General features: G+C 43.0%; 1 protein-coding gene and 1 non-coding gene across 2 annotated transcripts; both read left to right on the forward strand.

Moving 5' to 3' along the window:
- The first annotated feature begins 11,479 nt into the window (after positions 1–11,479).
- On the forward strand, positions 11,480–11,586 carry LOC122482249. The gene has a single exon (XR_006297054.1). It is a non-coding gene; the product is annotated as a U6 spliceosomal RNA (small nuclear RNA).
- Positions 11,587–13,856: 2,270 nt separating this feature from the next.
- Positions 13,857–26,236, forward strand: AMER3 (APC membrane recruitment protein 3). The gene is made up of 2 exons (XM_043576410.1): positions 13,857–14,711; positions 20,483–26,236. The coding sequence occupies exon 2, from the start codon at positions 20,503–20,505 to the stop codon at positions 22,882–22,884; it is 2,382 nt and encodes a 793-aa protein (XP_043432345.1). The 5' UTR covers positions 13,857–14,711; positions 20,483–20,502; the 3' UTR covers positions 22,885–26,236.
- The last annotated feature ends 1,507 nt before the right edge of the window (positions 26,237–27,743 follow it).

Genomic DNA, 27,743 nt, shown 5'->3' on the forward strand with positions numbered 1-27,743 from the left:
GCGGCCATCTTCCACAGAATGTGGGAGGTTTCTAAAAGGTAGACAAGAAAAGAAAATAGATTCTCCCTTATGATCTCCAAAAGACACTTCAATTTTAGTTTAGTAAGACCCATGTTTGACTTCTGATCTTCAGAACTGTAAGATAATAAATTTGTATTATTTTTAACAACTAAGTTTTGGTAATTTGTTACAACTGCAATAGGAAAATAATACAGTGGGTTTGGTTATGGATGGCTCTTCTCTGCTCCCCATAGTCACATCTACCACAGATTAACCTGGGCAGTTCACATGGCAGTGGAAGTTTCAAGGGAGGGGAAGTACTCAGAGACTTGGAACAAGCACACCATTACTTCCAACACATTCTGTTGGATAAAGAACAGCACCACCCCACAGTCAAGGGATGAAACAACAGACTCTACCTCCTGATGGGAGAAGCTCCAAATCACATTACAAGGGACAAGGATACAGGGAGGGTTACTATAGCAATTTAAAGCCATTTTGGAAAATAACAAGGTTGAAGATGCCCTACTCTATAATCCAGGAATTACATTTCAAGATACAGTCCCTAGAGAAACATTTGTCAGGTATTTTGTGTTCACGGCAGCACTGCTACTATAGCTAAAAATGGAAAATGACACCAATGGCCAGGAAAAAAAGAATGGGTAAATGCATTATGGAATATTCATACAACAGAACACTATACAGCATTGAAAAGTGAACAAAGAGCGTACACATTAACATTGGTGAATCTCATAAGGATATTGTTGCTGGAAAAAGCAAGTGACAGAAGAATACATATTTTCCAGTTTCGTTTCTATAAAGCAGAAGGAAATGGAGAAGATTAAACAACATGAAGTTTACCAATACATGCTTATGTTTGGAAAGTATAAAAGAGAATGTGATTAACACAAAATTCAGAAAAAAGACTATATGTGGGAAGGAAGAAGATGTCACTGGAGATAACAGGGATTTTCTAAATTATGTTTAATATATTTTATAAGCAGGGTCCACAGTATTTGTTCCATTTCTTATATTTAAAATTGCATAGAACTTATACATACTGTTTAACATATGCTGTGTTAAACAAAAGAATTAATAAAATACATGACCTACAGCCTTTCCTTCTTCAGCTCTCCCACCTTTCTACCTCCCTTTATATATGAGAAGGTAAAGACCTAGAGAGGATAAGGAATGTGGTCAAGAGAACAAGCATTTCTAGGGCAACTGTAACTGGCTGTTACTGGCCCAGAGATGAGCATGTATATTAACTTTCCCGTTAATGGCAGGGAAGTCTTGGACAATGGGACACAGATTTTCTCATTTGTAGGCTCAATGGAAGCCATCTGTGGACACCTGGATGAGAGAGCTCTGCACTCTCTCGATATGTTTTGGGAAGTTAGAACATCCAGATTCTGCTTCCCCTCCCTTACAGTTTGTCCTGCCAGTGGTGGGTGCATGACTTGGGCTTGTTTGGTGGGATGTCCCCAACCCATACATGGAAACAGGAGCCAGTGATGACAGCAGAAGAGCCAGGTCCATGCTGGGTGGTCAATGTGCAAGCCACAGCCTCACCTTGCCAGGAGCAGAGGAGGTACTATGGTTTGGGCTGGGTTATGGCTACATGGCCTCTGTGTCTTGTTCTGCAGGGCTGTTGAAAATTCTGAGACCTACTCAAAATTTTTCAGTGCAGTCTTTTCTCTGGATGAACCAGTCAGAGGACAGTTCTGTTGCTGGCGACTAAGAACATGAACTTATACAGAATTTGGTCCAGAAAGTGGGGGTGTTATAAATTATGGGTTTAAGCAACAACAAAGAAGCCTTGAACTCATAGAAAGCCCTGTCCTGAATATTCTACATCATACACTGGACAATTATTTCTACCAATTGATAGGTTTAACATTATACCAATCCATACTTACAGCAATGTTGCTTTGGGAAAAAGAAATAGTGAACAAAGATAAAGGAACGGGGAATATTCGGAAAAAGAAGACTAATGAGTGGGCACTAGTCATAGCAGAGACATAAAACAATGTGGTACTAGCACATGAACTGTCAGAAGAACAGAACAAAATAGAAAGTCCAGAAGTAGTTCTAAAACATATGGCATGCAGGTTAGTAAGCTATTGTCCCCCTGCAAAAATTCCCACCCTTTATACTTATCTTTGTGATGCTGGAGCTGGGCTCTCAAGCCACACTCTCCTTTGCCCGCTCGTCTCTTGTTAAACTCTGTCCAAAAGGGTCCTAGAGAGAGAATGGAGGGCACAAGGAGGAATAAAATACTGACCCTTCCAGTTTTGCTCCCTGTTCTTGTCTGCATCACCTCAATAATAGCCCTTTACCTCAGCAGTAACAATTTGTTCCAGTTTCCACCCTTTTGGATTCTCTCTCTTTGTGTCCCTCAGAAGTATCATCATCAGACAGCACCTCTTCCTCTGAGAGTCTGAGTTTCAGTGACACAAAACCTCTTCACTGAGCTTCTAGGTCTGGTAACCCCAATCACTTCCCTTTGTTCCCAATCCTAGATAAGATAAAATAATATGATAAGATAATATAGATGGTAAATGGATGCTAGATAGATAGATAGATAGATGATAGATAACAGATAGTAAAGGCATCATTCTATATCAGTGAGAAATGATGAATTATTCAATTATTTTAGGACACCTGGGAGGCCATCTAGCTTTAAAAACAATCTCACATGAAAGAAATATTTAAATATAAAAATAAAGCCATCAAAGGCAGTAGAAAGCCTTCTTAAATGGGATATAGAACACAGAAGTGTTACAAGGAAATATTAATTGATTTACTTATCTAAAGCTATAAAACTCTACAGAAGGGAAAAATACCATAAGTAAAGTCAAAAGACAAATCAAAAGTTGTGACAAAATACTTGCTACTGATCTCAAAAATGAGTGGTTTCCTTAAAATATAAGGTCCAGGGGCGCCTGGGTGGCTCAGTTGGTTGAGCTTCTGACTTCAGCTCAGGTCATGATCTCATGGTCCATGGGTTCAAGCCCTGCGTTGGGCTCTGTTAATGACAGCTCAGAGCCTGGAGACTGCTTCGGATTCTGTATCTCCCTCTCTCTCTGCCCCTCCCCAACTCACGCTCTATCTCTGTCTCTCAAAAATGAATAAACATTAGGGGCGCCTGGGTGGCGCAGTCGGTTAAGCGTCCGACTTCAGCCAGGTCACGATCTCGCGGTCTGTGAGTTCGAGCCCCGCGTCGGGCTCTGGGCTGATGGCTCAGAGCCTGGAGCCTGTTTCCGATTCTGTGTCTCCCTCTCTCTCTGCCCCTCCCCCGTTCATGCTCTGTCTCTGTCCCAAAAATAAATATTGAAAAAAAAAATTTAAAAAAAAATGAATAAACATTAAATATATATATATAAATATATATATAGTCCATAATATATATAGTCTATAATATATATATAATATATACATATGTATATGTATTATATAGTCCATAAGTTTAACCCCAAATCACACAATTAAAAACTGCTGAAAAACATATACCCGGTGCACATAAAAGAAACTAGTCAAGTCTTATGAGTTTTTGAAAAGGTGATTCACTACACTAATACAATAGACATGGAAAATAAAACAATGACATAACATTTTCCACTTCTTGAATTGATAAAAATTCACCTTTTGGGATGAGCACTGGGTGTTGTATGTAAACCAATTTGTCAATAAATTTCACATATTAAAAAAAAAAAAGAATACCTTTTTTTTGACGACTGTGATAAGCATGGGTTGTAAGATTATAAATTGTTCTAAACTCTAGGGAGGGCAATTTGCAGTAACTAACAATGTTTAAAATTCACACAATAATAACGCTGTGTGATAGACACCATGTCATCTTTCCCATTTACAGATTAGGAAAGTCAGACACAGAGAGAGAAGTTAAGTACCTTCTCCAACATCACACATCTAATAAGTAGTAGAATTGGGATTCAAACTCAGGCAGTCTGGTGTTAAATCACATGCTCACAAATCTTAGCCCATATGAGCGTTTTTACTCATACACCTGACCCAGGATTCTGTTCCTAGTTATTTATCCTACACTTATCATTGCACATGCATATTTTCTTTAGTTAATTGAGATATCATTGACATATAATATTGTATATGTTTAAGGTGTACAATATGTTGATTAGATACATTTATATATTGCAATATGATCACCAATATAGCTTTAACTAACACCACTGACACAACACATAATTATCATTTCTTTATTATGATTAAAACATTTCAGATCCAGTCTCTTAGCAATTTTGAGGTATATAATACAGTACTGCTATCTGTAATCATTATGCCATGCAAAACTCTAATCTTCCAGTTGCAATATTGAATCCTTTAACAATTTTCTATGCTATATCTACTCTCCATTTGTATGAACTTGCCTTCTTTGAATTCTATGTGTGAGTGACGTACAGTTTTTGTCTTTGTCCAGCTTATCTTACTAAGCATGATGCCTTCAAGGTCCATTCATGTTGTTATCAATGGTACAATTTTCTTCTTTTTTATGGTTGAATAATATTTCATTGTGTGCCTATGTATATATACATCTTCTTTTTCTGCTTGGGTTATTTCCATCAATAATGCTGAAGTAAACATAGAGATGCAGATATCTTTTCAATATCCTGTTTTCATTTCCTTTAAATACATACTCAGATGTGGGATTGGTGAATCATTTGGTAATTCTATTTTTAGTTTTTTGAGAACCTCAAAAACCCGTACTGTTTTCCATAGTGGCTATATCAATTTGCATTCCAACCATCAGTGTACAGTGTTCCCTTTTCTCCACTTCCTTGCCAACTTGTTATCTCTTGTCTTCTTGTTGATAGCCGTTCTGACAAGTGTGAGGTGATATCTCATTGTGGTTTTGGCATCCGTTCCCCTGATAATTAGCAATGTTGAGCACCTCTTCATGTAGTTGTTGGCCATTTGAATGTCGTCTTGGAAAAATTTCTATTCAGTTTCTCTGCCCATTTTTCAATCCAATTGTTTGGTTTTTGTCATTGAGTTGTAGGAGTTGTTTATTTTTTAATATATCTTGGATATTAACATGTTATTAGATACAGATTTGCAAATATTTTCTCCCCTTCTCTAGGTTGCCTTTTCATTTTGTTGATTGCTTCTTTTTCTATATGTAAGCTTTTTAGTTTGATGTAGTCTCATTCATTTTTGCGTCTTATTTCTTGTGCTTTTGGTGTGTTAACTAAAAAATCATTGTGATGAGGTTCTTCCCTATGTTTTCTTCTGATATTTTTATGGCATCAGGAATTATGTTTGTTTTTAACCCATTTTAAGTTAATTTTTGTGAATGGCTTAAAATAAGGTTCCAATTTCTTTTTTTCTGCATTTGATTACCCAGTTTTCCTAACACCGTTTGTTGAAGAGACTATCCTTTCCCCATTGAGTATTCTCGTCTCTCTTGTCAAATAATAAATGGCCATATAAGTTTGGATTTATTTCTGGGCTCTTCATTCTGTTCCATTGGTCTTTATTATGTTGAGGTATGTTCTTTGTACACCCAATTTGTTGAGAATTATTTTTATCATAAAGGATGTTGTATTTTGTCAACAGATTTTTCAATCATTTATTGAAATGATTATATTATTTTTTCTTTTATTCTATTAATGTAGCTTATCACATTGATTGATTTGTGTATGCTGAACCATGCTTGCATTCCAAGGATAAATCCTACCTGGTTATGGTGTATGATTCTTTTAATATGTTATTGAAATCAGTTTGCTAATATATATATTTTTTAATTGAGAGAGAGAGAGAGAGAGAGGAGAATGTGAGTAGGGAGGTATGGGGAGGGAGGAGAGAGAATCTCAAGCAGGCTTCACACTTAGCGAGGAGCCTCATGAAGGGCCTGATCCCATGATCTGGGGATCATGACCTGAGACGAAATCAAGAGTGGAACATTCAACTGACTGAGCCATCTGGGCACCCCTAGTTTACTATTTTTTGCAAATGTTTGTATCTATATTCATCAGGAATTTAGTTTTCTTTTCTTGTAGTGTCTATATCTGGGTTTGGTATCAGGATAATGCTGCCTTTTAAAGTAAGTTAGGGAGGGTCCCCTCTTCTTCAATTTTTTGGAAGAGTTTAATAAATATTGGGGTTAATTTTCTTTAAATGTTTAGTAAACTTACCAGTGGTTTTGAACACTTCCGTGCTAGGAGTTTTTTGAATACTTATTCAATATACTTAGTCTGCTCAGGTTTTCTATTTCTCCCTGATTCAGTTTTGATAGAATATACATCTCTAGGAATTTTTCCAATTCTCCTCGGTTATCCAATTCACTGGTATATAATTGTTCATAGAAGTCTCTTATAATCCTATGTAGTTCTGTGGTATCAGTTATAATATCTCCTCTTTCATTTAGAATTTTTTCTAAGTTTATTTATTTATTTTGAGAGAGAGTGAGAGTGGGAGGGGCAGAGAGAGAGGGAGAGAGAGAGAGAATCCCAAGCAGGGTCTGCGCTGTCAGTACAGAGCTGAACACAGGGCTTGAACTCACAAACTGTGAGTGAAATCGTGACCTGAGCCAAAATGAAGAGGTGGACACTTAATTGTATTGAGCCATCCAGGCACCCCCATTTCTAATTTTATTCATTCGAGGCTTCTTGCTTTTTTTCTTAGTTTTGCTAATGGTTTGTTAATTTTTTTCACCTTTCAATAAAACCCATTCTTTGTTTTATTCATCATTTCTATTGTTTTTCTGATCTCTATTTCATTTATTTCTGCTCTGATCCTTATTATTTCCTTCCTTCTGCAAACTTTGGGCTTAATTTGTTCTTTTTTTTTTCTAGTTCCTTAAAGTGTAAAGTTAAGTTGTTTGAGACCTTTCTATTCTCTTACTATATGCATTTGTTGCTATAGATTTCCCTCTCAGAGCTGCTTTTGCAGGATCTCATAGGTTTTGGTGTGTTGTTTTTATTTTCATTTGTTTTGAGATTTTTAAATTTCCATTTTGATTTTTTTATGCATTGGTTGCTCAGGTGTGTGCTGTTTAGTTTCCACATGCTTTAAAAATTTCCAGCTTTCCCCTTCTTGTTGATTTCTAGTCTCATGCCATTGTGGTCAGAAAAGATCAGTGGTATGATCTTTTCAATCTTCTTAAATTTGCTGAGGTTTTCTGTGTTACCTATCATATGATCTATCCTGGAGAATGTTCTGTGTGCACCTGAGAAGAATGTGTGTTCTGCTGCTGTTGGATGGAACATTTTATAGATGTCTGTTAGGTCCATTTTGACTAATGCATGGTTAAGTTCAATGTTTCCTCATTGATTTTTTATGTTTGGATGATCTATTCATTGTTGAAAGTGGGATATTGAAGACCTCTACTATTACTGTATTGTCTGTTTCTCCCTTCAGATCTGCTAGTATTCAGTTTATATATTTAGGTGTTCTGATGTTGGGTATGTATATATTTATGATTGGTATAGCTTCTTGATGTATTGACCCAATTATCATTATATAATGATCTTCTTTGTCTCTTGTTAACTTTTATGGCTTAAAGTCTATTTTACCTAAATATAGTTACCCCACTTTTGTTCTATTTGCCTGGTTGTTTTTTTTATTCCTTCCCTTTGAGCCTACATGTGTCCTGAAAGCTGAAGTGAGTCTTTTACAGGCAGTATGTGAGCTGGTCTTGTGTTTTTAGCCACTCCAGCACTTGTGCCTTCTGACTGGTGAATTGGGTTGTTGTTGAGTTACTAATGCTATCTTGTTCATTGCTTTCTGATGCTATGTAGTTTCATTGTTTCTTCTTCCCTCTGTTTCTGCCTGCTTTTGTAAATTGGTGATTTTCTGTTGTGGTGTGCTCTGTTTCCCCTTTCTTTATTTTTTGTGAATCTACTCTAGGGTTTTGCTTTGTGATGATCCTGAGGCTTACATAAGACATATCATAGATAAAACAGTCCTTTTTAAGCCAATAGTAACTTAACTTTGATCACCTGTTAAAAAATTCACCTTTTAATCCACTGCTTTTATTTTTGATGTCACTTTTACTTCTTTTTATATTGAATTCATTAACAAAGTATAGTAGCCATAATTATTTTTAATACTCTTCCCCTCTGACTTTCAAACTATAGTTAAGTGGTTAACATACCATTCTATTACAAATTATCATTTTCTAAATCTGATTGCATATTTACCTTTACAAGTGTGCTATATACTTTCATATGTATGAAACACTCCCAAGCAAGCAAAATACACAAATCAATAAAATATGATATGCCATATCAATAGAATGAAAGAAAAATCATATGGTCACTTCAATAGATGCAGTAAAAGCATTTGACAGAATTCAATGTCTTTTCAGGATCAATATGCTCAATAAATGGATATAAAAGGGTATACTTCAATAAAAGCCATATATGACAAGCACACAGCTAACATCATACTCAACAGTGAAAGGCTGAAAACTTTTCTGCTAAGACCAGGAATAAGACAACTTTCACCACTCCTAATTCAACATTGTACTGGAAACTATAGGCAGAGCTATTAGCTGAGGAAAAGAAAAAAGAGAAATCCAAACTGGAAAGGAATATGTAAAACTGTCATTGTTTCCAGATGATGTGATATACATAGAAATTCCTAAGACTCCACCAAAACATTGTTGAACTAATAAGCAAATTTAGTAAAGTTGAAAGATGCAAAATCAACATACAAAAATCAGTTGCATTTCTCTATGCTTACAATAATCTGAAAAAGAATTAAATAAAATAATTATATTTGTAATATTATCAAAAACAATACAATACCTAGGAGTAAATTTAACTAAAGAGGTAAAAGATTTGTACACTGAAAACTACAAGACATTGATGAAAGATATTGAAGATAGAAATAAATGGGAAAATATTCCAAGTTTGTGGAGGAAGAATTAATATTGTTCAAAGGTCCATACTATCCAAAGTCATCTATAGATTTAATGCAATCTTTATCAAAACTCTAATGGCACTTTTTAATGGAAACAGAAGAAACAATCCTAAAACTCCAAAAAGACCACAAAAGACCCTGAATAGCACAAATCCTGAGAAAGAACAAAGCTGGAAGCATCACACCTCCTGATTTCAAATTTTATGCCAAAGTTGTAGTAATCAAAATAGCATAGTACTATAGCATAGCATAGCTGTAGTAATCAAAATACAATAGCATATTTATAGACTATGAATAGTCTTTTCAATAAACTGTATATGCACATGCAGAAAAAAGAAACTGAAGCCCTATCTTAGATTACTTATAAAAATTAACTCAAAATGGATTAAAGACTTAATATATTTAAGACCTGAAATTATAAAACTCATAAAAGAAAAGACAAGGGAAAAAGCTGTCTTGGTCTTGGCAATGAATTTTAAAATATGACACTAAAATCATAAGCAACAATAGCAAAAATAAAGTGCAACTACATTAAACTAAAAATCTTCTGCACTGCACAACAAAAGAAACAATCAACAAAATGTAAAGGGCATCTATGGAATGAGAGAAAATATTCACAAACTCTCTATGTTATAAGGGGCCAATATCCAAAGTATATAAAGAACTCATACAACTCAGTAACAACAACAACAAAACAATTGATTAAAAAATAGGCAGAGGAACTGAACAGATATTTTTTCCAAAGAAGACTTCTAAATGGCCAAAAAACATGAAAAGGTGTTCAACATCACTAATTATCAGGGAAATGCACATCAAAACCACAAGATATTACCTCACAATTGTTAGTATTGCTATTATCAAAAGAACGAGAGACCACAAGTGTTGGAGAGACCGTGAAGAAAATATAATCTTTGTATGTGGTTGTTGGGAATGTAAATTGATTTATCCGCTATGAAAAAAAGAATGGAGGTTCATCAAAAAATTAAAAATAGAATTTCTTATGATCCAGCAATTCCACTTCTGGGTATATATCCAAAGGAAATGAAATCACTATCTCAAAGAGATGTCTGCACCCTCATGTTTCATTCCAGCATTATTCATAATAGCCAAGACTTGGCAATAACCTTAGTGTCCATCAATGGATGAATGGATAAATAATATGTACATGTATATACATGTACATATACATATACACACATATATACACACAAACATAATAGAATATGATTCATCTATAAAAAAGGAAGGAAATCCTGCCTTTTGTGACAACATGGACCTATCTTGAGGGCTAAGAGAAATAAGTCAGACAAAGACAAATACTATATGATTTTATTTGTATGTAGAATCTAAAAAAGCTGAATTCATAGAAGTAGAGAGTGGAAGGGTGGTTGGCAGGGGATGGTGGGGGGAGAAATGGGGAGATGTTGACCAAAGGATGAAACTTCCAGCATAAGATGAATAAGTTTGGGGATCTACTGTACAACATAATGACAATAATTGACAATACTGTATTATATACTTGAATATTCCTAAGAGAGTAAACTTCAAATGTTACTACAACACCCTAATATTGAGGAGGGATGTTTTGCCATATATACATGTATCAAATAACCAGGTTGTATGCCCTAAACTTCCATATGGATATGTCAGTAATACCTCAATACAGCTGGGAAAAAAAAGACAATCCAATTTAAAAATACATAAAGGACTTGAACAGACAGTTCTCCAAAGAATATATACAAATGGCTGATAATCACATGAAAGATTTCTTACCATCACTAATCATTAAGGAAATGCAAGTCAAAGCCATGATGAGATACTACTTTATATTCATTAGGATGACTATTAATTGAAAAACAACAAGATCATGGAAAATAGCAAGTATTGGTAAGGATGTAGAGAAATGGAGAACTTTGGAATTGCTAGCAGGAATGTAGTAAAAAGTAGAATGTTCCTCAAAAAATTAAACATAGAATTACCATTACGATCAAATAATTCCACTTCCAGGAATATACTCAAAAGACCTGAAAGCTGAAACTTGAACAGATATTTATATACCAATGTTTATGGCAGCATTTTTCACAATAGAAAAAAGATGGAAACAACTCAAATGTCTATCAATGGAAGAATGGATAAAGCAATGTATTCAGCCTTAAGAAGAAATGAAATTTTGATACATATTACAACATGGATGAATCTTGAAAACCTTAAGCTCAGTGAAATAAACCAGACACAAAAGGATAAATATTGTATAATTCCCTCATTAAGAGTTACCTAGAACAGTCAAATTCACAGAGAAAGAAAGTAAAGTAGAGGTTACCCCCAGCTAGGGAGAGAAGGATGAGTTTTTGCTTAGTTCGTAGAGTTTTTGTTGAGGTGATAAAAATATCTTGGCAATGGCTAGAGGTGATGGTGCACAACTATGTGAATGTACTTAATGATGCTGAATTGTCCACCTAAAACGTATTGGAATGGAAAATTCAATGTTATATATATTTTACCAGAATTTTAAAAAAGAAAAAGAAACAAACTGTGTTCAATTTTTTTAAATGGAAGTTTTACAATATAGATGGATTTTGTGCTCACTTCTGCAGAACATGTACTAAAATTGGAATGATACAAAGAAGATTCGCATTGCCCGTGCACAAGGATGTCATGCAGATCCATGAAGTATTCCATATTTTAAATAAAACAAAATACAGATAGCTTTGAAGAACAAGAAACCACCAAGTCATTTCAGTAGGCCACATCATGTGAATGTACTCTCTAATGTGCGTTTGTTTGAGATTGGGGAGAACAACTTTCTGCAGGAGAACTAGCCTGAGTACTAGAGTTCCTCCTCCTCACCCAGATACCTACTCCAAATTGTGGCCCTTGAAGCATTTCTTCTCCAAGTTGACAGTCCCAGCCCTGCCAGCCTTCCTAGGATCCCATTGTCTCGTTTCCCAGTCTTCTCTGATGTAGGATCCATAAGGAACTACTGAGTTCAGGCTGCAAACCTGGATTCTTGAACCATGACCAATGCAGTTGACAGATCAGCACCTACGTATTGTATTTGTGTTCAGTCAACTGAAATCTTTTGGGTCTTTCAGAAAGCAAGGGTTATGGCCAGAAGGTCTGAGACCCGCTGGCCAATCAAGAGGACAGGGAGCAAGGTCAGAGAACCCTAAGGGCTCATGCCAGGGATGAAAAGAGTTACAGCCATGGCCCACAAATATTGTGAGGTCTGATAAGAAAACTAAGTGTGTTATAAAAATTACATAAAGGAAGTTTACAATAGGACACTATTAAAGAAAAATCATCAGTAGTTTCTGAACTGGGAAATCTTGCTGTGAAAGATCATTCCAGGGGATCCTTGGAGAAGACCTGATCCCATATCTTTGGGAAAGAAAAAAATTATATATTATAAATTATACACATAGTTTGTTTTGTTACCTAAAAGTATATTTTATATTATTTAAAAATTTTTTCTAATGTTCATTTATTCTTGAGAGAGAGACAGAGACAGAGCATGAGCATAGGACAGGCAGATACAGAATCCAAAGCAGGCTCCAGGCTCTGAGCTGTCAGCACAGAGCCTGATGCAGGGTTTGAACCCACAAGCTGTGAGATTATGACCTGAGCTGAAGTCGGACACTCAACCGACTGAGCCACCCACCTGCCCCTAAAAGTAAGGATGTTTTAAAATTCTCTGAAAGGATGAGAGTAGATGGCTTAGAATAGCTCTCATTGGCCCAAGGGTGACAGGTTCAGATGGAAAAGAGCAATTATCACCCACTGGAAGAAGTTAAGCCCATAATTATCCTCAAAACAGGAGAAAATTAAGAAAAATATAAAGTCCTTGTAATGCAGAGGATGGAAGATCCTAACAGAAGAAAGTAACGTTTGTTAACTTCAGCTAGTGAGGACTGTGGAGTCTGTGGGAGTCCTCCTCTTGATTCAGGGTGTATGTGGCGATGAAACATAGACCAGCCTTTGCTTCTACCTAACAGGGAAGAATTGACTGAGGGAAGTCTGATAGCCAGAAACTGCCAGAAAAGGTCAGGACTACACCACAGGGAGAGGGGACACCTGGGGTCATCTTGCATCAGTCACTAGGTAGAAAGGCCCTTTAATAGCAAGAAATGCAATTAATTAGGTGGACTTATCCAAAGGTGGTGGCAGACACTCTCTGGAGGAGGGGACAGCAGTGAGAAGCTTCTTGACTCTAGGGTGAAATGATCTCAAGATGACTATAAAGAAGGTTGATGGGGGCGCCTGGGTGGCGCAGTCGGTTAAGCGTCCGACTTCAGCCAGGTCACGATCTCGCGGTCTCTGAGTTCAAGCCCCGCGTCAGGCTCTGGGCTGATGGCTCGGAGCCTGGAGCCTGTTTCCGATTCTGTGTCTCCCTCTCTCTCTGCCCCTCCCCCGTTCATGCTCTGTCTCTCTCTGTCCCAAAAATAAATAAAAAACGTTGAAAAAAAAAATTAAAAAAAAAAAAAAAGAAGGTTGATGGGTTATGCCAAAGACAGCCCACACCAACATGACACACCCTGTGTCTAGAGGGTTTTTCGGACATGGGGACGAAGTGGAGACCATCAGGCTGAAAGGAACTCATGGTCTTTGTCATTTGCCCTAGTCCTGACCTCTTTTGGGTCTCAACCCAAGGCTGGACTAGGCGACCCCTGAGTCCTTCCTTCCATCATTCACTGCCTGCACTCACCCCTGTTGTGTGGGATCAGCCATCACCACCACCCGGATCTCTGTCTCTGTTACACACTCCTGAGGGATAGGCACCTTCACCAGCACCAGCTGTGCGCTCCCGCCCCTCTCCACCCCACACACCTTCCCCCATGGTCCTGGCACCGCTCCCAGAGCCATCCAGAAGTTATTTAATCCTTACTTTATTCCTTTCCCACCATCAGGTCCTTGGTCCTGAGCTCAGAGGGGAGAGTCCCCACAACATTTCTGCTCTTCCCCACAAAACTGCTGCAGGGCAAAGCACCGGCTGACTTCACACAGTAAGTACTTGTAAGGGAAGCGCTTTAAGGGAAGCGTTCCATTAGTAATACAATTCGGTACAAGAAAGGCACTCTGTAAAAAAGGTTCTGTAAAACTCAGCCCTGCATCCGAGACTGGACTGCCACTTCTTCCAAGCCAGCTCGGAATCTTGAGTAGGAATCTTTAACTAGGCCCCGTGTGCCCAGCCCTTCCGAGAGCGTTGGGATTAAATCTGCCTGGGCGCTACCGGCTGCAGGGATTAGTGCACCCACACCTGTGAGCTCTAAGGGGTTCAGACCGCCGCGCAGGCGTGCAGTCGCGGACCAGGAGAGACCATTGGGCGTCTGTACATCCTGGCAGCCCTGGCAGCAAGGCCTGAAGGATGTAAAACCACAGCGCTGCGGGGAGACAGACAAACAGAGACAGAGACCGGGAGAAATACTAACAAAGCGAGACCGAGCGGGGCCCAAGCGGTGGCGGCACAAGGAGGCTGCAGTTCTCCGGGAGCATCCCCCACCCAGGCCCAGAGCCCTTCATCTCGCCCACTGCTTCGCTGGGGGCGCCTGCCTCTCCCGCGAGCTGGCTCCCGGCCCGGCTCCGCCCCCGCCCCAGTGCTCTCCGGCAGCTTAACCCTCGCCTGCCCGCCTCCTGCCGCAGCCGCCCAGCCCCTCCAGCCGCTGCGGGCGGGCTCTGGCCCTCCTCCTCCCCCACTTGGCGGGGACGCGCGGCGCCGGGAGCTGACCGTGGTGCTGAGCTCCGTGCGCGGCTCGGGAGCGGCTCCCGGCCCTGCCCAGGACCCTTACTGCGACACTCCCGGCCGGCCACCAGCGGTAAGTCGCCAACGGCCCTCCGATGTAGACTTGGAGGAAAGATTTGGGGGGAATTTTTGTGCGTTATTTTGCGCAGTGGACGGGCTGAGTGGAGGAACCAGGGTCTGCACCCTCTCAACCCTGCGGTGTCCTGCGTGGCTGATGAGGAATCTGGGGTCTGAGGGAGACGATCCTTTTAGGTCTGGCTACGGGAGGGAGAGACCCCTTGCGCGCGGATGCAGGGGCTGGGAAAGAATAGATTAGATTCAAGACCGATTTTCTTTCAGTTGAGCAGCCCAGGAACACCTAGAGACTCCCTTTAGAGGAGGTGGGCCAGAACCTTCTCTCCCTAAAGGGCCCTTTGTCTCCCTGACGTGGGGGTTGGGTGAATTGGTGATGTTTTCACTGCGGATTCTATTTCTGCTTCATTCCCCAACCCACACCCACCCCATAACACGACGCTTTCTCTCCCCACAATAGCCTTCACTCCATCCATCCTGAAGGTTTTGGCTTAGACAGGTACCTTCTACAGAGATAAACTATGGCCCCATTTATAGCCTCTCACCCTGGCCCCAATGTCCTGGATGTCCCTGGGCAAGGCTCCCCTCTGAGGCTTTTGCTTTCTAATCACTATTCACCTCTTTGTATGTCTAGGCTTCTGGTTTTACTGGATGTTGGGGGCGGAGCCGGAGAAGGCATGGCAATGCCAAAACTATTAGTCAAAATGTTTGTATCTCCAACCACTTCTCTTACATATGTGTACCTGAGCGATTTTTATTTTCATCCATGAAACACTCAGTCACTTTCATGTTAAAAAAAAGAAAGAAGAGCACAGAATTACCTTCCCAAAGGAAAAAAAAAATTGTAGGCAGTTGAGCTAAAGTTATTTATCATGTAGAAAAGCAGCCATTAGAATTACTTCATTTGCTCAGTTTGTAATAAATCCATATGCAAGTACATACTTTGTGTAAGGTTCTGAGAGGAAAGGTTTACATACATGAGCAGTCTCTGTCACTACTTTCAGCTAGACCCTGCTCTGGCTCCTAATCTGTCTTTTTTTAATTTTTATTTTTTTAATGTTTATTTGTTACTGAGAGACAGAAAGAGACAGAGCATGAGCATGGGAGGGGCAGAGAGAGGAGGCACAGAATCCGAAGCAGGCTCTAGGCTCTGAGCTGTCAGCACAGAGCCCAAAACAGGGCTCGGGCCCACAAACTGAGAAATCATGACCTGAGCCAAAGTTGGATGCCTAACCAACTGAGCCACCCAGGCAGCCCTAAAAACTGAATATTAGCCATGTTACTCACCCTTGATGGCTGGATCTCATGGTGCATAGGATAAAAGCATGGTGCATATGCTCTCCATGGTGCATAGGATAAAAGCCAAGACCCTCCCTGTGACCTCAGGCAGAGTACAGTCTGCCCTGCCCATTTCCCAGCTTCATCCGGCTGCTCTGGACACTTGGGCCTGCTTTCAGAGTTTTAAACATTCTTCCTCCTTTGCTCCTCAAGGCCTTTCTGCAGGATGTTCCCTCTGCCTGGAATATGCTTCCCACGTCTTTTGCCTGGTTGTCTTCAGCTGTCTTTTAGATCTTGGTTAAAATAGCACATCCGTGAATCAGAGTTGATTAAATAAAGTACATGGTATGGTTCTTGTTCTCGTGGAATTTGCAAGTTCATTTTAGAGATGAAGAACTCGGTCCAGGGTCTTGGTGTCACTGAGAACTCTCTTAAAGAATGATGTACATAAATTATGGAATTAAAAACTAGACTCAGTGTTCCATTTAGGAAACTTAGATGTAAATATATAGCTAAGATGTCTCAAAAACATAAATACTTCATTTAAATAAGTAGTAGCTCACAGTTGACCACCATTGGAGTCCTGAATCTTAAAGAAGTTTTCAACCTCACTGGGGAGTTGCAAGACCAAGCAAGCACCAGAATGAGCAGCCAGTGATCCCTGAGTGTTATATACAAGAAGGCACCAAACCAGGAAAGGGACAGGCCTACTTTGTCCTTTGGGGAGGGATGTGGCACGTGGTAGAGGATTCTTTCCCAGGTTTCATGCTGGGATCCACTTAGGGGGTCTTTAGCCAGAGAGTTACAGAGCAGAGTGTACATTTTTGCAGCTGGGAACCTGGACATATTTGGCCTCTGCCCTTAGGCAATGACAGTGCCAGCATCTGGCTTTCCAGATAAATTCCATTCTGTCCCTGAGAACTGTCATGGAAGGAGACTGCTCAGCTTATCTCCAGTTGGACAGTGAGGCCTCTGACCCCTCAGGGTGTTCCCACCCATTTCACATATGGGCCTCACATTTCCAGAGAGTCAGGCTCTGATAAAATATTTTAATGTGGAATGTGACCAGATTGAACATACACTGGATTTCACATGATTGCTCCAGTGTTTTGCAAGTCTCTCATTCATTATTCTGGACATTACCGCTTATTGTCCCATCAATGTGCCAAAGTATTAAATGAACTCAAGAAATAGGTTTGGCAACATCAGTGACACTGAGTCTAGCCATCTTTAGCAGTGACTGCTATTCTGAGAGGCTATTTTCCAAGTTCAGAATGTGGTGAAATTTCTGGTTCTTCATGAGTTTAAATCAGTTCACTGAATTGAGAAATAAGAAATCAGCAGTTTTATTGATAGAGATCGATATCAAATGAACCACCTTAGTTCTTGTAGTTGCAAATTCTGCACACAGTGAAGTAATCTTTGTCATGCTTACTTGAAATTATTTCCAAAAGTGTGTTAATAAAAATATTTTTCTAACATAGAATAGAGATCTCATAATAAAATATCTCCAAGATTTCTTGTCATAGAAAGTATATGACCTTCAATTATAATTTTTCTGAATTTGTGTAAGCTGCACTTTGGTTTTTAATCTCCATTTTCATTGTGATTTCAAAATTCTTCATAAGAGCACATTTAGTATTTGATTTTTAAGTTTCCCATGAAGAAGAGTTTGGGTTTTTGGTTCACAGAATGTCTGTTGTGGTTAAGAGCACATGACCAGAATCAGACAGGCTTGGTTTCAAATCTTAGTTCTGTCACTTACCACATGTGTGACCTGGGCCAATTGACTGACTTTTTTCGACCTTATTCTCTCTCCTTTGTAAAATGGAAGTTATGTCTCTTATATGGTTATAGGTGAAGAACTCACCTGGTTAGGTAGATGCAACCACGACTCAAATCTGGGTTCTCCAACTCCAGAGTCCAAATATTAACCACTATGCTGTGTAAAGAAAATTCATCAGAGCTAAGGAAGGACTTGTCTCAGCCACAGAGGACTGTGGTGAGTGAAAATGGGATTTGCAGGTATAGGGTAGGAAAGGCTTGGGCGCATGACACCTCATAGGAGGCAGAAAGGTAACTTGAAGCACTGTCCCACTGTCCAGGATGCTGTCACCAAGAGCTAAGCTGCTGCCAGAGCCAAGTCCAGGTTCTGTGGTTTTCCCTGGCATAGCACTTTCTCCTATCTTCCAGCCAAAAGTCCCAAGTGTCCCCCTGTGGGGGAGGAAGTGCTGCCCATGAGTGGGAGTAGGGTTGAGGCCAGTCAGCTTGTCCCTGTGAGCCCCTGCAGTGGCAGCTTTGTCACCACTTCTCATCTTCAGCTTTAATGTTGTCACCTGGGCTGTGAGGCAGCCCCTCTCTTCACCTCCAGGTCTTCATGTCTAAGCATTTGAGAGACTCCGAAGCTGACCCTGGTCAGCTAATAACTGTCAAGCAGCTTTCTGAAGGTAGCTGCAAAGCTTCCTGGGAAGTGGGTCTGAAAGGCAAGCAGGCTGACAGAGCCACTTGCCTTCACACCTGTGGTGTATGTCCCTCACAGGCTGTGCACCAGGGGCGGGGGTGGGGAGTGAATTCAGATGCTCCCTATGGAGAAGTCCTTATGAAAAGCCAAAGAGGGACACCTGGGGGGCTCAGTTGGTTAAGCTGCTGACTTTGGCTCAGGTCATGATCTCACAGTTGGTGGGTTCAACACCCATGTCACATGCCATGTGATGACAACTCAGAGTCTGGAGTCTGCTCAGATTTTGTGTCTCCCTCTCTCTCTGCCCCTCTCCTGCTCTCTCTTTCTCTCTCTGTCTCAAAAATAAACATTTAACAAAGTTTTTTTAAGAAGAAAAAAAAAAAAGAAAGTCAAAGAAACCATCCCCAAACTCTCTCTTCTAGTCTTTCCTTCACCAGACTGACAGGACTGACCCACAGGTCACTCACCACTCCCAGCTGCTGGCACAGACTGAGCTGTGAGCTGGGTACCTGTGAAGACACAGCAAGGGAGAGTCTGGGGAAGTTTGCAGGTGCTCTTGGACATCACCTTCTTTTGGTCTGGTCTTGGGGGTCTCCAAGCTCACCCCAAAGGCCACATGTTTAAAACTAGAGCCTTGCTTCCCTTTTTCAAACCAGCTCTTAGCACAAGCCCCTTCCTCACCTTCACTCCACTCCCACTTCCTTACTGTTTCCCACTTTTCTTTGTCTGGATCAGTATTTACTGTTTCCTCATTGTTGATGACTTCTCTCTCTTTATTCAGTTGCCAAATTCTAGCATTTCTGCCTTTGAAAGGTCCTTATAACTTTACCTCTCTTTTTCATGACTTTGACTGCAGTTTCCATCTGGATCTTATCTCCACATACTCAGACCACTTTAGTTGCCCTTTGTGAATCTTCTCTGCTCAAAGCTTCTCTCCTAATTTATTCTGTCCTCCACTTATATATCAGATAAATGGTCTTAGACCACCAAATTCATTATGCCACTTTTTACACCCACCCACCCACTCACTCAGAAGACTTTTATAGCTCTTCGTTGATCTCAGAGTAAGGCCATACTCCCTAGCAATGCAAAAATGGTCAAGTTAATACTCCTATGTGGCTTCCCCCTCCCATACCAGGACAGACATCAATAGTCAACCACAACACCCTTTCCCATTGAACTTAGACTGGGCATTCATCTGGATGGCACTCTGGATGGCATTCCAGGCATCAATGCCTCTCAGTTAAGATGTGCATAGAAGGTGATACCTGGCTGCTCTCCAGCCCATCTTGTGTTGTGTCTATCTAATCTGTCTGATCCCGGCCTCATGCCTGCCTCTTCTCTTTTGCCTTCTACCATCATGCTGTCTCTCTTCTCAGTGCTCAAGCTCAACATGTACCATTAGATACTCAGCTGTGCCTTGCTGATGGTCTCTGTGTAGACCAAGTCTTACCTCCTCAGACAGATGCAATAGCCGTGAAGGGCAGTGTATGTGCCTCCCCTTCCAACTGATGAGCTACTCCATCCAGCCCAGGATACAGGCTTGGGTTTCCCTTTCAGTTTTGTCTCTTAGATGAAGGCAGGAACTTATTTGTTGAATCCTTTCCTCCACCACTCGAAAGAGCGATGATACTTCCCCTGTGAGTATGGGTGCTATTTGTAGAGTGCCTGGGCATAGAAATGGGAATCTGACTTGGCCAGGTAAACTCTGAGATGATGCTTGGTTGAGTTGAGAGATCACAGACACAATAGAATCAGACCCCAGTCTGTCCTCATTTAGGCTCCTACTATGTGACTTTAGGCATGTGACTTAACTTCTCTGGGATCAGTTGTCTATGGAGCAATGAGCAGCCCTGGGGCAGTGAGTCTGGGTGGGGCCATCCCATCTTCCTCTCTCTTAACCTCTGAAAGGATCCAAGTTTAGATGTCAGAGTTCAGCTCCAAAGCAACTATGTAAGCAGGGATAGGCAGAGGTCTTCTAGAACCATAGGCCTCCATCTTGGATACTAAGTGCCTCCTGTTTTCCTTCACAGCAGCCTGGGGCACTGGCAGCATGGAGCTGAAGAGAGGAAAGACCTTCATCAAATCCAGCCTGCAGATTTCCCATGAGAAACCCCCAGACCCAGCAGCCACTGCTCCAGTCAGGGAGGATGCAGGTCCCTGGTCAGTCTCACCAGGAGGGCAACAGAGGCCCTACAGTGAGAGAGCCCCACAGGTTAGTCTCAACACCCAAGGATATGACAGATGCCCCAACAAGGGAGCGAAACCAGAACCCGAGGTGGGAGCTACAGCCTTCTGTGGGGCCACCTTCAAACTGGTACGAAAGAGCAAGACTCATGACAGTGTGCCTGGGGCTGGCAGGGTGAGTGCCACCACAGGGCACCTGGTGGGCAGCGCGAGTTTCCCAGGACCCTCTAGCAGCCAGCGCATGATTGACTACCGCCACTTTGTGCCCCAGATGCCCTTCGTGCCAGCTGTGGCCAAGAGCATACCAAGGAAGAGGATCTCCCTGAAACGACCTAAGAAGTGCTTTCGGAACCTATTCCACATTCGCAGAAACAAGACTGAGAACTTGGCCTCACTGGTAACCAAGAGGGAGAGCCTGTCCTCGCCTGGAGGCCCATCAGAGGCTGGAGGGCAGACAGACACAGGCTTCTTTCCCTTTGGTGAAGGACTGGGGCCAGATGGCCTATGTCAAGACCTATCTGACAGCGAGCTCCTGCCCGACTCTTCCTTTGACCTCTGTAGGGCCCTGTGTGAGGATGTGGCCTCACTCAAGAGCTTTGACTCTCTCACAGGCTGTGGGGAGATCTTTGCAGATGAAAGTTCTGTGCCTTCCCTGGAACTGAACGAGGGCCTGGAGAGCCCAACTCAGGTATCACAGGCCCTTGAAAACAAAGTTCTTAGGGGCCCCTTCCAGGGCAGCATGGAACAGCTGGCATCACCCGCCCAAAATGAGATGTCTGACTTTGCCAAGTTCTGGGACAGTGTGAATCGCTCTGTGAGACAGCAGCATAGCACCCTACTGGGCCCATGGCTGGGGAGTCCCCAGGGGACAGATACAGACCGACCCAGGCTGGATACAGCTGGGCTTGCTGAGCTCCCCCTGTGTCCTTGCAGGGACCCCCACAGTGGCTCCAAAGCCAGCTCCATAGACACAGGTACCCCCAAGAGTGAACAGCCAGAATCTGTGTCCACAAGTGATGAAGGCTACTATGACTCCTTCTCACCTGGCCTCGAGGAGGATAAGAAGGAGGCTTCGAGCCCAGGCACACCTGCAGCTGCCTTCCCCCGGGATAGCTACAGTGGAGATGCCCTCTATGAGCTCTTCTATGACCCCAGCGAGGGCCCTGTTGGCCCAAGCCTGGATGATGACCTGTGTGTGTCTGAGAGTCTGTCAGGGCCAGCACTAGGAGCACCACTATCCATGTGCAGCTTCCATGTGGGGGCAGAGGAGAACTTGGCCCCAACACCAGGTCCAGACCTACTCAGCCAGAGCTTTTTGCAAAGCTCCTGGAAGGGCAAAGAGTGTCTGCTAAAGCTCTGTGACACTGAGCTTGCCATCACCATGGGCATTATCAATTGGCTTCGCCGTAGCCCTGAGCTCCGCACCCCGCCTGCCTCAGCCCCTGGGGATACTGCAACCTCACCCAGGGGACAGACAGAGAAACTGGAAGCTGGCTCTGAGCAAAAGAGCCCAGGTCCAGTGAAGCTGGAGGTCAGGGGGCCTGGGGCTTCAGATGCAGGTAGGACCATTGTGGGCTCAGTACCCAGCAGGCGGGAGCTGTGGGCACATTCGCTTACCAAGGGCCTACTTGCTGGAGAGAGCAAGGTCCTAGCAGGGCCTGAGCAGGTAACTAGCTCTCTGTCCAGGGACCCATCTCTGGAGTGTGTGCAGGTCTCTGGGGAAGGAGGGACACAAGGCTGCTATGAAGGCTTGTTCTCCCCTGTGGGGTCTGCAACTGCTGCAACAACAGACACTTGCAGCAAAAACAAAGTCTCAAACCTTTGGCCTAGCTCCCAGGAGCCCAGACCACCTGGGAATCTGGAGTATTTCAGAGGTTCTTGGAGGCCTGGTCCTGGGGAAAGCACCCTCGATGTAGAGCCCACCCTGACAGGTTGTGCGGCCCAGGTTGCAGCCCTGCAGATCCAACCAGACTGCCAACCCCCTACTAAACAGCCCCCAAGGCAGGATATGAGCAGTGGGCTCTGCAGGCAACCTCAAACCAGGGGCCCTGAAATTCTGCAGCAGAAACAGCCTAACAGCTTCCCTAGCGTGGCAGTTTCATGTGGCCTGCCTTCCCTGGGTAGTCCACTACACAGCTCACAGGACCAGAGGTGCCCAGGCCATGTTCTTGACCTCAGCCAGCTCAGGGTGGAGCACACCAGGATGGATGCCCAGTCTCGTGCCTCTGTGGAGGACCAGCCCCTGTAGCTCAACTCAAGGGCTGTGGAGCAGGGGCACACAGGGGCCAGCTGGACTTATAACCCCTCTTGGCCCTGCTACCCAGCTGAGACCCTGGGGCAAATTGCCAGGAATCCTGGACTTCACTTCCAAAAACCAGCACGAGTGAACCCCTTCTGCAAGTGTCCCAGAAAACTTCCTGGACCATAAGAGCCTCCCCTGAAACCAGCTGGAAGTAGGGGCCCTAGGCCATCCATGTTTGAGCCTCACGTGTAGCACGGACCCCCAGTCACCAGGAACTGCATCTTTGTGGCCACATTCAAGAGAACTTAAGACCCAACTTTCCATCTTTGTCCCTGATGTAAGGACTATTGGGGGGTAGGAGGTGGCAGGACACAAGCAAGTGGAGCAGAGCATTTTAATATGGAGGCATCTATGCCTGAACCCACCAGTTCAGCCAGGCCAGATACTGGGTAGCCTAAGGCCAAGGACAGCTGAAAAGCTGCCATTGCTCTCAAAGTGTGCCTCTCTGATTTCCCCACAGAGAAATAAAGACTCAAAACCCAGTTGGCTGTGAAGTGGCCACACCTGGCTTCTCCTTATACAGCATGTCATAGAGAGGAACTCAGGCTTGAAACTGATGGGGAGATAACAGAACATCCTATAAATCAGAGGTAGAGGGAGCCATGAAGTCTGCATAGGGGGTTGAGAATAATAATGTGTGATCCAAGGCTTATGGGTGGGATGCAGAGAATGGGATACAGGCAGGATAGGGGGCCACAGATGAGCTCAGGAATGCCCACTGGCCCCACACAAGCCTGATCTCTACCTCCAGGACAAGCAGCCACAATGTGCTGGGGCCCTGAAGGACTTCTCATGGGAGTAAGAAGCAGGACAGGTCTCATCTCAGTAAGAGCCTTGAATCAGCAGACACCATGTGTTACTGTGCAACCTTGCCAGGGCTAGCCAAACCCTGAAGATCCTGTGGGTGTTGGTGAGTTCTCAATTACAAATCAGCCCGATAATTTCCCCAAACTTGCACTCTCTAAATGAAGCCAAGGATGGCAAAATATTCTTAGGGAAGAAGTTGATTGATTCTTCGCAACTCTGGCATTCTCATCCCTCCACACTGTCAGCATCCTTGCCTCCCACTTCAGGAAAACTTACCTTGGAATGAAGCTGCAACTCTCTCATCTTCCCAAAAGCCACAACAACATGCACAACACCAACTGTCCAGAATCTTGGAGTGAAAGGTGGCCCACATCTTCAGGAAGGGCAGGTGTCAGGATATTGGGTACAGCAACAGACCACACATCAAGGTTCTCTGTGATAAGATCCTACCTCACCTGACATGCTGCAGTGAGATGTAAAGGATGGCCACCACAGATACGAACCTGTTTCTAGAGGAAAGGTCATCAGAAAGGGATAGGTTAAGTGGGGATAGGGGAGAAATGCCAACCATAGGGATGCAGTCTGATAGCTGATCACAGGCTGGGGCCTCTCCTGATTGTCTGAGGCTTCATTTCAGGATAGAAAATGCTCTGCCCTCATTAACAACTGCTTACTGGAGCCTACTGTGTGCTCCTAGAGGCTGCTGACCAGGCCTATCCAGACCTTGGACACTGAGGAAAGACAGGGCCAGTCTTCCTGGGAAATCACACATGATGCTTCCTCTCAGGACCTCCACAAATGATTAGTGTTATTGAACTGTGCTGGAAACAGGTTACATGTGGAATAGTTTATCTCATCCCTGCATCAACCTGGATATAATTGTTGTCATCATTTTTCAGATATGGAGACCAAGGCACAGAGTGCTGATGTGACTTGCCCATGGATGCACACAGCTAGTGTGTGGGGTTGATGGGGTTTGAATCCCACACTTTGACTCCTAAGGCCCAGCTCTTCACGAGGTTCTAGAACTTCTCTTGCTGAGCTCCTGCAGCAAACACCTCTTTCAAAGCCTCCACTCCTCCCTTCTTTCAGGGCACAGATGTCTGAGCACCGTGTGGGTGCCAGCCACATGTCCCCCTGTAAGCAGGCTATCTCATTCAGTCATGGCCCTTATCACTTTGTACTGCACCTGAGCAGAGCAAGTGCTCAGTGCATATTTACTTGTTAAAATAATGAAATATCAAAATGTTGCTTGTGGCTTTCTGATTTTTTAATTAAATGCGAGTCTTGTGTCTGGAGAGTAGCAGAGTTAAGGTTTTACCTTGGCAGAAGCTCTGATGGAACATTTCCTTGATGTGATGTGGTGACTGGTGGTGATGGAGGCAAATCCAGCCAGCTCCAAGAGCGCTGGGAGAGGCAGGAACTGAGGAGGTTCAGGCACAGTCAGGAGGGGCCTAGGGTCAGGATGACAGGATAAAAGTAGACCCAGGACCCAGAGGTTATGGTGAGGGTAGTCTACAGTGACACACAGCAGGGCAGGACAGACAAGGAACAGGTCCTGCCTCCTGAGAGAAACCCCCAACCCAGTGGCTGTCACTCTGGGAAGCATCTTAAGCAATCCTGACACCCTAGAAATTCTTATTCTCAGCAATGTTGGGGAAAGTCCCAGCAGTGGCCTGTTAGGCACCTTGCTGGGAGAATGGATGAGGCACTTCCCTTTCTCTTGTGTCCAGAGGGTCTGAGGAAGCCAAAGACCATCTCTCTCCACATCCCATCCCTTAGGCTGCCCTCCCCTGCAAGAGGGGTCCAGGCAGTGCCCATCTGTCAGGGTTCTGCAGGCCTCAAGGATGTTCTCCAGGTGATCCATGGAGAGCATAGGATCGAACTGTAGGGCCAGCTCCTGGGTTGAGTGCCTAGCCCAGTGTTGGAAGTAGCAGAGGCCTATGAGGCATTTTCAGAATTCCGGTCATTTTTTACTCTCTCATTCACATGGCTATAGAGGTTATAGGAGCTTGTTTCTCCCATATAAAGTAAAATCCAGAGAAGTATGTCTAATTGTTGCAGCCCATAAATATTCCACAGAGTCTGACTCACCTGGGGTCATACAGTGGCAAGTAGAGAGCTGGGGTTCACCCTGGGGCCTGTGAACTATGCCTTTCAAACATCCAGTCTTCCAGGGTTGCATGGGGAAATGGGAGGTGCTGGGAGGAGGCCAGGCAGCCTCCAAGCCTGCCCTAAATGTGGTGGTGGCCTGGACCTACAGCAGAGTAACCTGGAGTACACCAGGGGGCAAGGCAGAGAACAGGGGGGAGGTGATGAAAACAGGTAAAGACCAGCACAGGAAGAGCCTGTGAACTACATCAGGGGATACTTCTTACCTTTCCTGGTTTCTTATTTTATTTTACTTTTTATGGAATGGGGATAAATAAGCAGGATACAGAACTCAAAAGACACAGAAGAGAAGACAATAAAAAGTAAGTCTCTTTCCTTCTTTTATCCTTCTGTTGTTTTGATTACAAAATTTATTCCCATTTACTACAAACAATCCAAACAAAGCAAAGTGCTGAGCTTCCACTTCCTGGAGCTTCTTGAACACTGGGTATGTCCTCAGACCCTTTTTATGCCCATGAAATAAACACACATGAATGTTAATCTTTTTTACTGCACAGTGCATCACAGACATCTTCTTAGGTGCCAGCAGCAGGCAGTTTCTCCATTCTCTTGAACAAGTCCACAGCAATCTCCTATAAGTAACAATTAATTTAGATATTCTGTTGATGGCTATTCAAGTTATTTTGATTTTTGCTGTTAAAAAACAATGCTTTGGTCACTTCTTTATTCTCCTAAGTCTTCTTTATTAAAGTCCTCTTAAAAACTATAAAAATGAAACTTAACAATGAAAAGATACATTTAAAAAGTGAACAATACATCCCGTTTCCTGTACTCACCCCCTGCCCAGCTGTCCTGAGGCCTTGATGTTAATGCTCTGGGCTCCATGGTGATACACACATATCACACACACCCATATTTAGGAAGGGAAAGGTGGTTTTTTGTTATTACATGTAAGACATTGAAAACTGCCATCCCCATCCTTACAACAAGAAAAAGCTGGACAAACTGAAAGTTAATGACTATTCATGACCCGTCAGAGAAGAGAGCAAACAACTTCCTTGAAATATGGAGAAACAGGTGCATCCAGAGAAATATAGCAACCAAGACCTGGAGCAGAAGCTACGAAATGACAAAAACTGTTAGGAAGAGATAAAAAGTAATTTTGACAAATTGTTGCAGGCTGAGCAAGAAGCTGGAAGGCTGGACAGTAAAAAGGGGCTATGCTTTCATAGCCTTTTCCTCTAGGAACCTTTTCAGGGTGAGGACAAAGATCTTCTCATAGGCCTGGCAGAGGGAGAGGAAAAGTAGCTACTATGAAACCCTCCAGACCATTCTCCCTAATAGGTCTACCTCACATGGGAAGGACTTCTCCAGAGGGCAATTCTGAAACTTTTCCAAGCTGAAGGAAAAGAACTCCACCCCACTCTAGTCCTCTCCAACCTTCCTTTCCCATGTGTGAATAAATAAGTAAATAAGTAAAGTAAGTGACAGTCAATTGGAAGAGGGACTTCAAGAAAACAGATTGGAAACAGTAGGAGAGAGACTAAATCTTCTTAAGGTCTAACCCCACCCCCAAAGTACAAACCCACAAAGGACTGAGACATACTTAGAAGCTTAGGTGTAAAGGAACATCCCTTCCCTCCCCACCCTACTCACTCACCCTATCAACACACTAATAAGCATCCAGTAATAACAGTGAATCACAGCCAGAAGAGTTACAAGATAAAGATTCCATCTAAGGACCAGAACAAAGGGAAGCAGAAGCAGGAGGAGGAGGGGGGAGGGGAAGAAGAAGATGGAGGAAGAGTAGAAGGAGAAGCGGGGAGGGGGAAGAGGAGGAGAAGGATGGGGAAGAGGGAGAAGGAGAGGAGGGGGAAGATGAGGAG

Source organism: Prionailurus bengalensis, chromosome C1 (assembly GCF_016509475.1).
Source record: "Prionailurus bengalensis isolate Pbe53 chromosome C1, Fcat_Pben_1.1_paternal_pri, whole genome shotgun sequence".
NCBI lineage: Eukaryota > Metazoa > Chordata > Mammalia > Carnivora > Felidae > Prionailurus > Prionailurus bengalensis.

Coding starts and splice junctions, on each gene's coding strand:
- AMER3 (XM_043576410.1), top strand. CDS start 20,503: ATGGAGCTGAAGAGAGGAAAGACCTTCATCAAATCCAGCCTGCAGATT.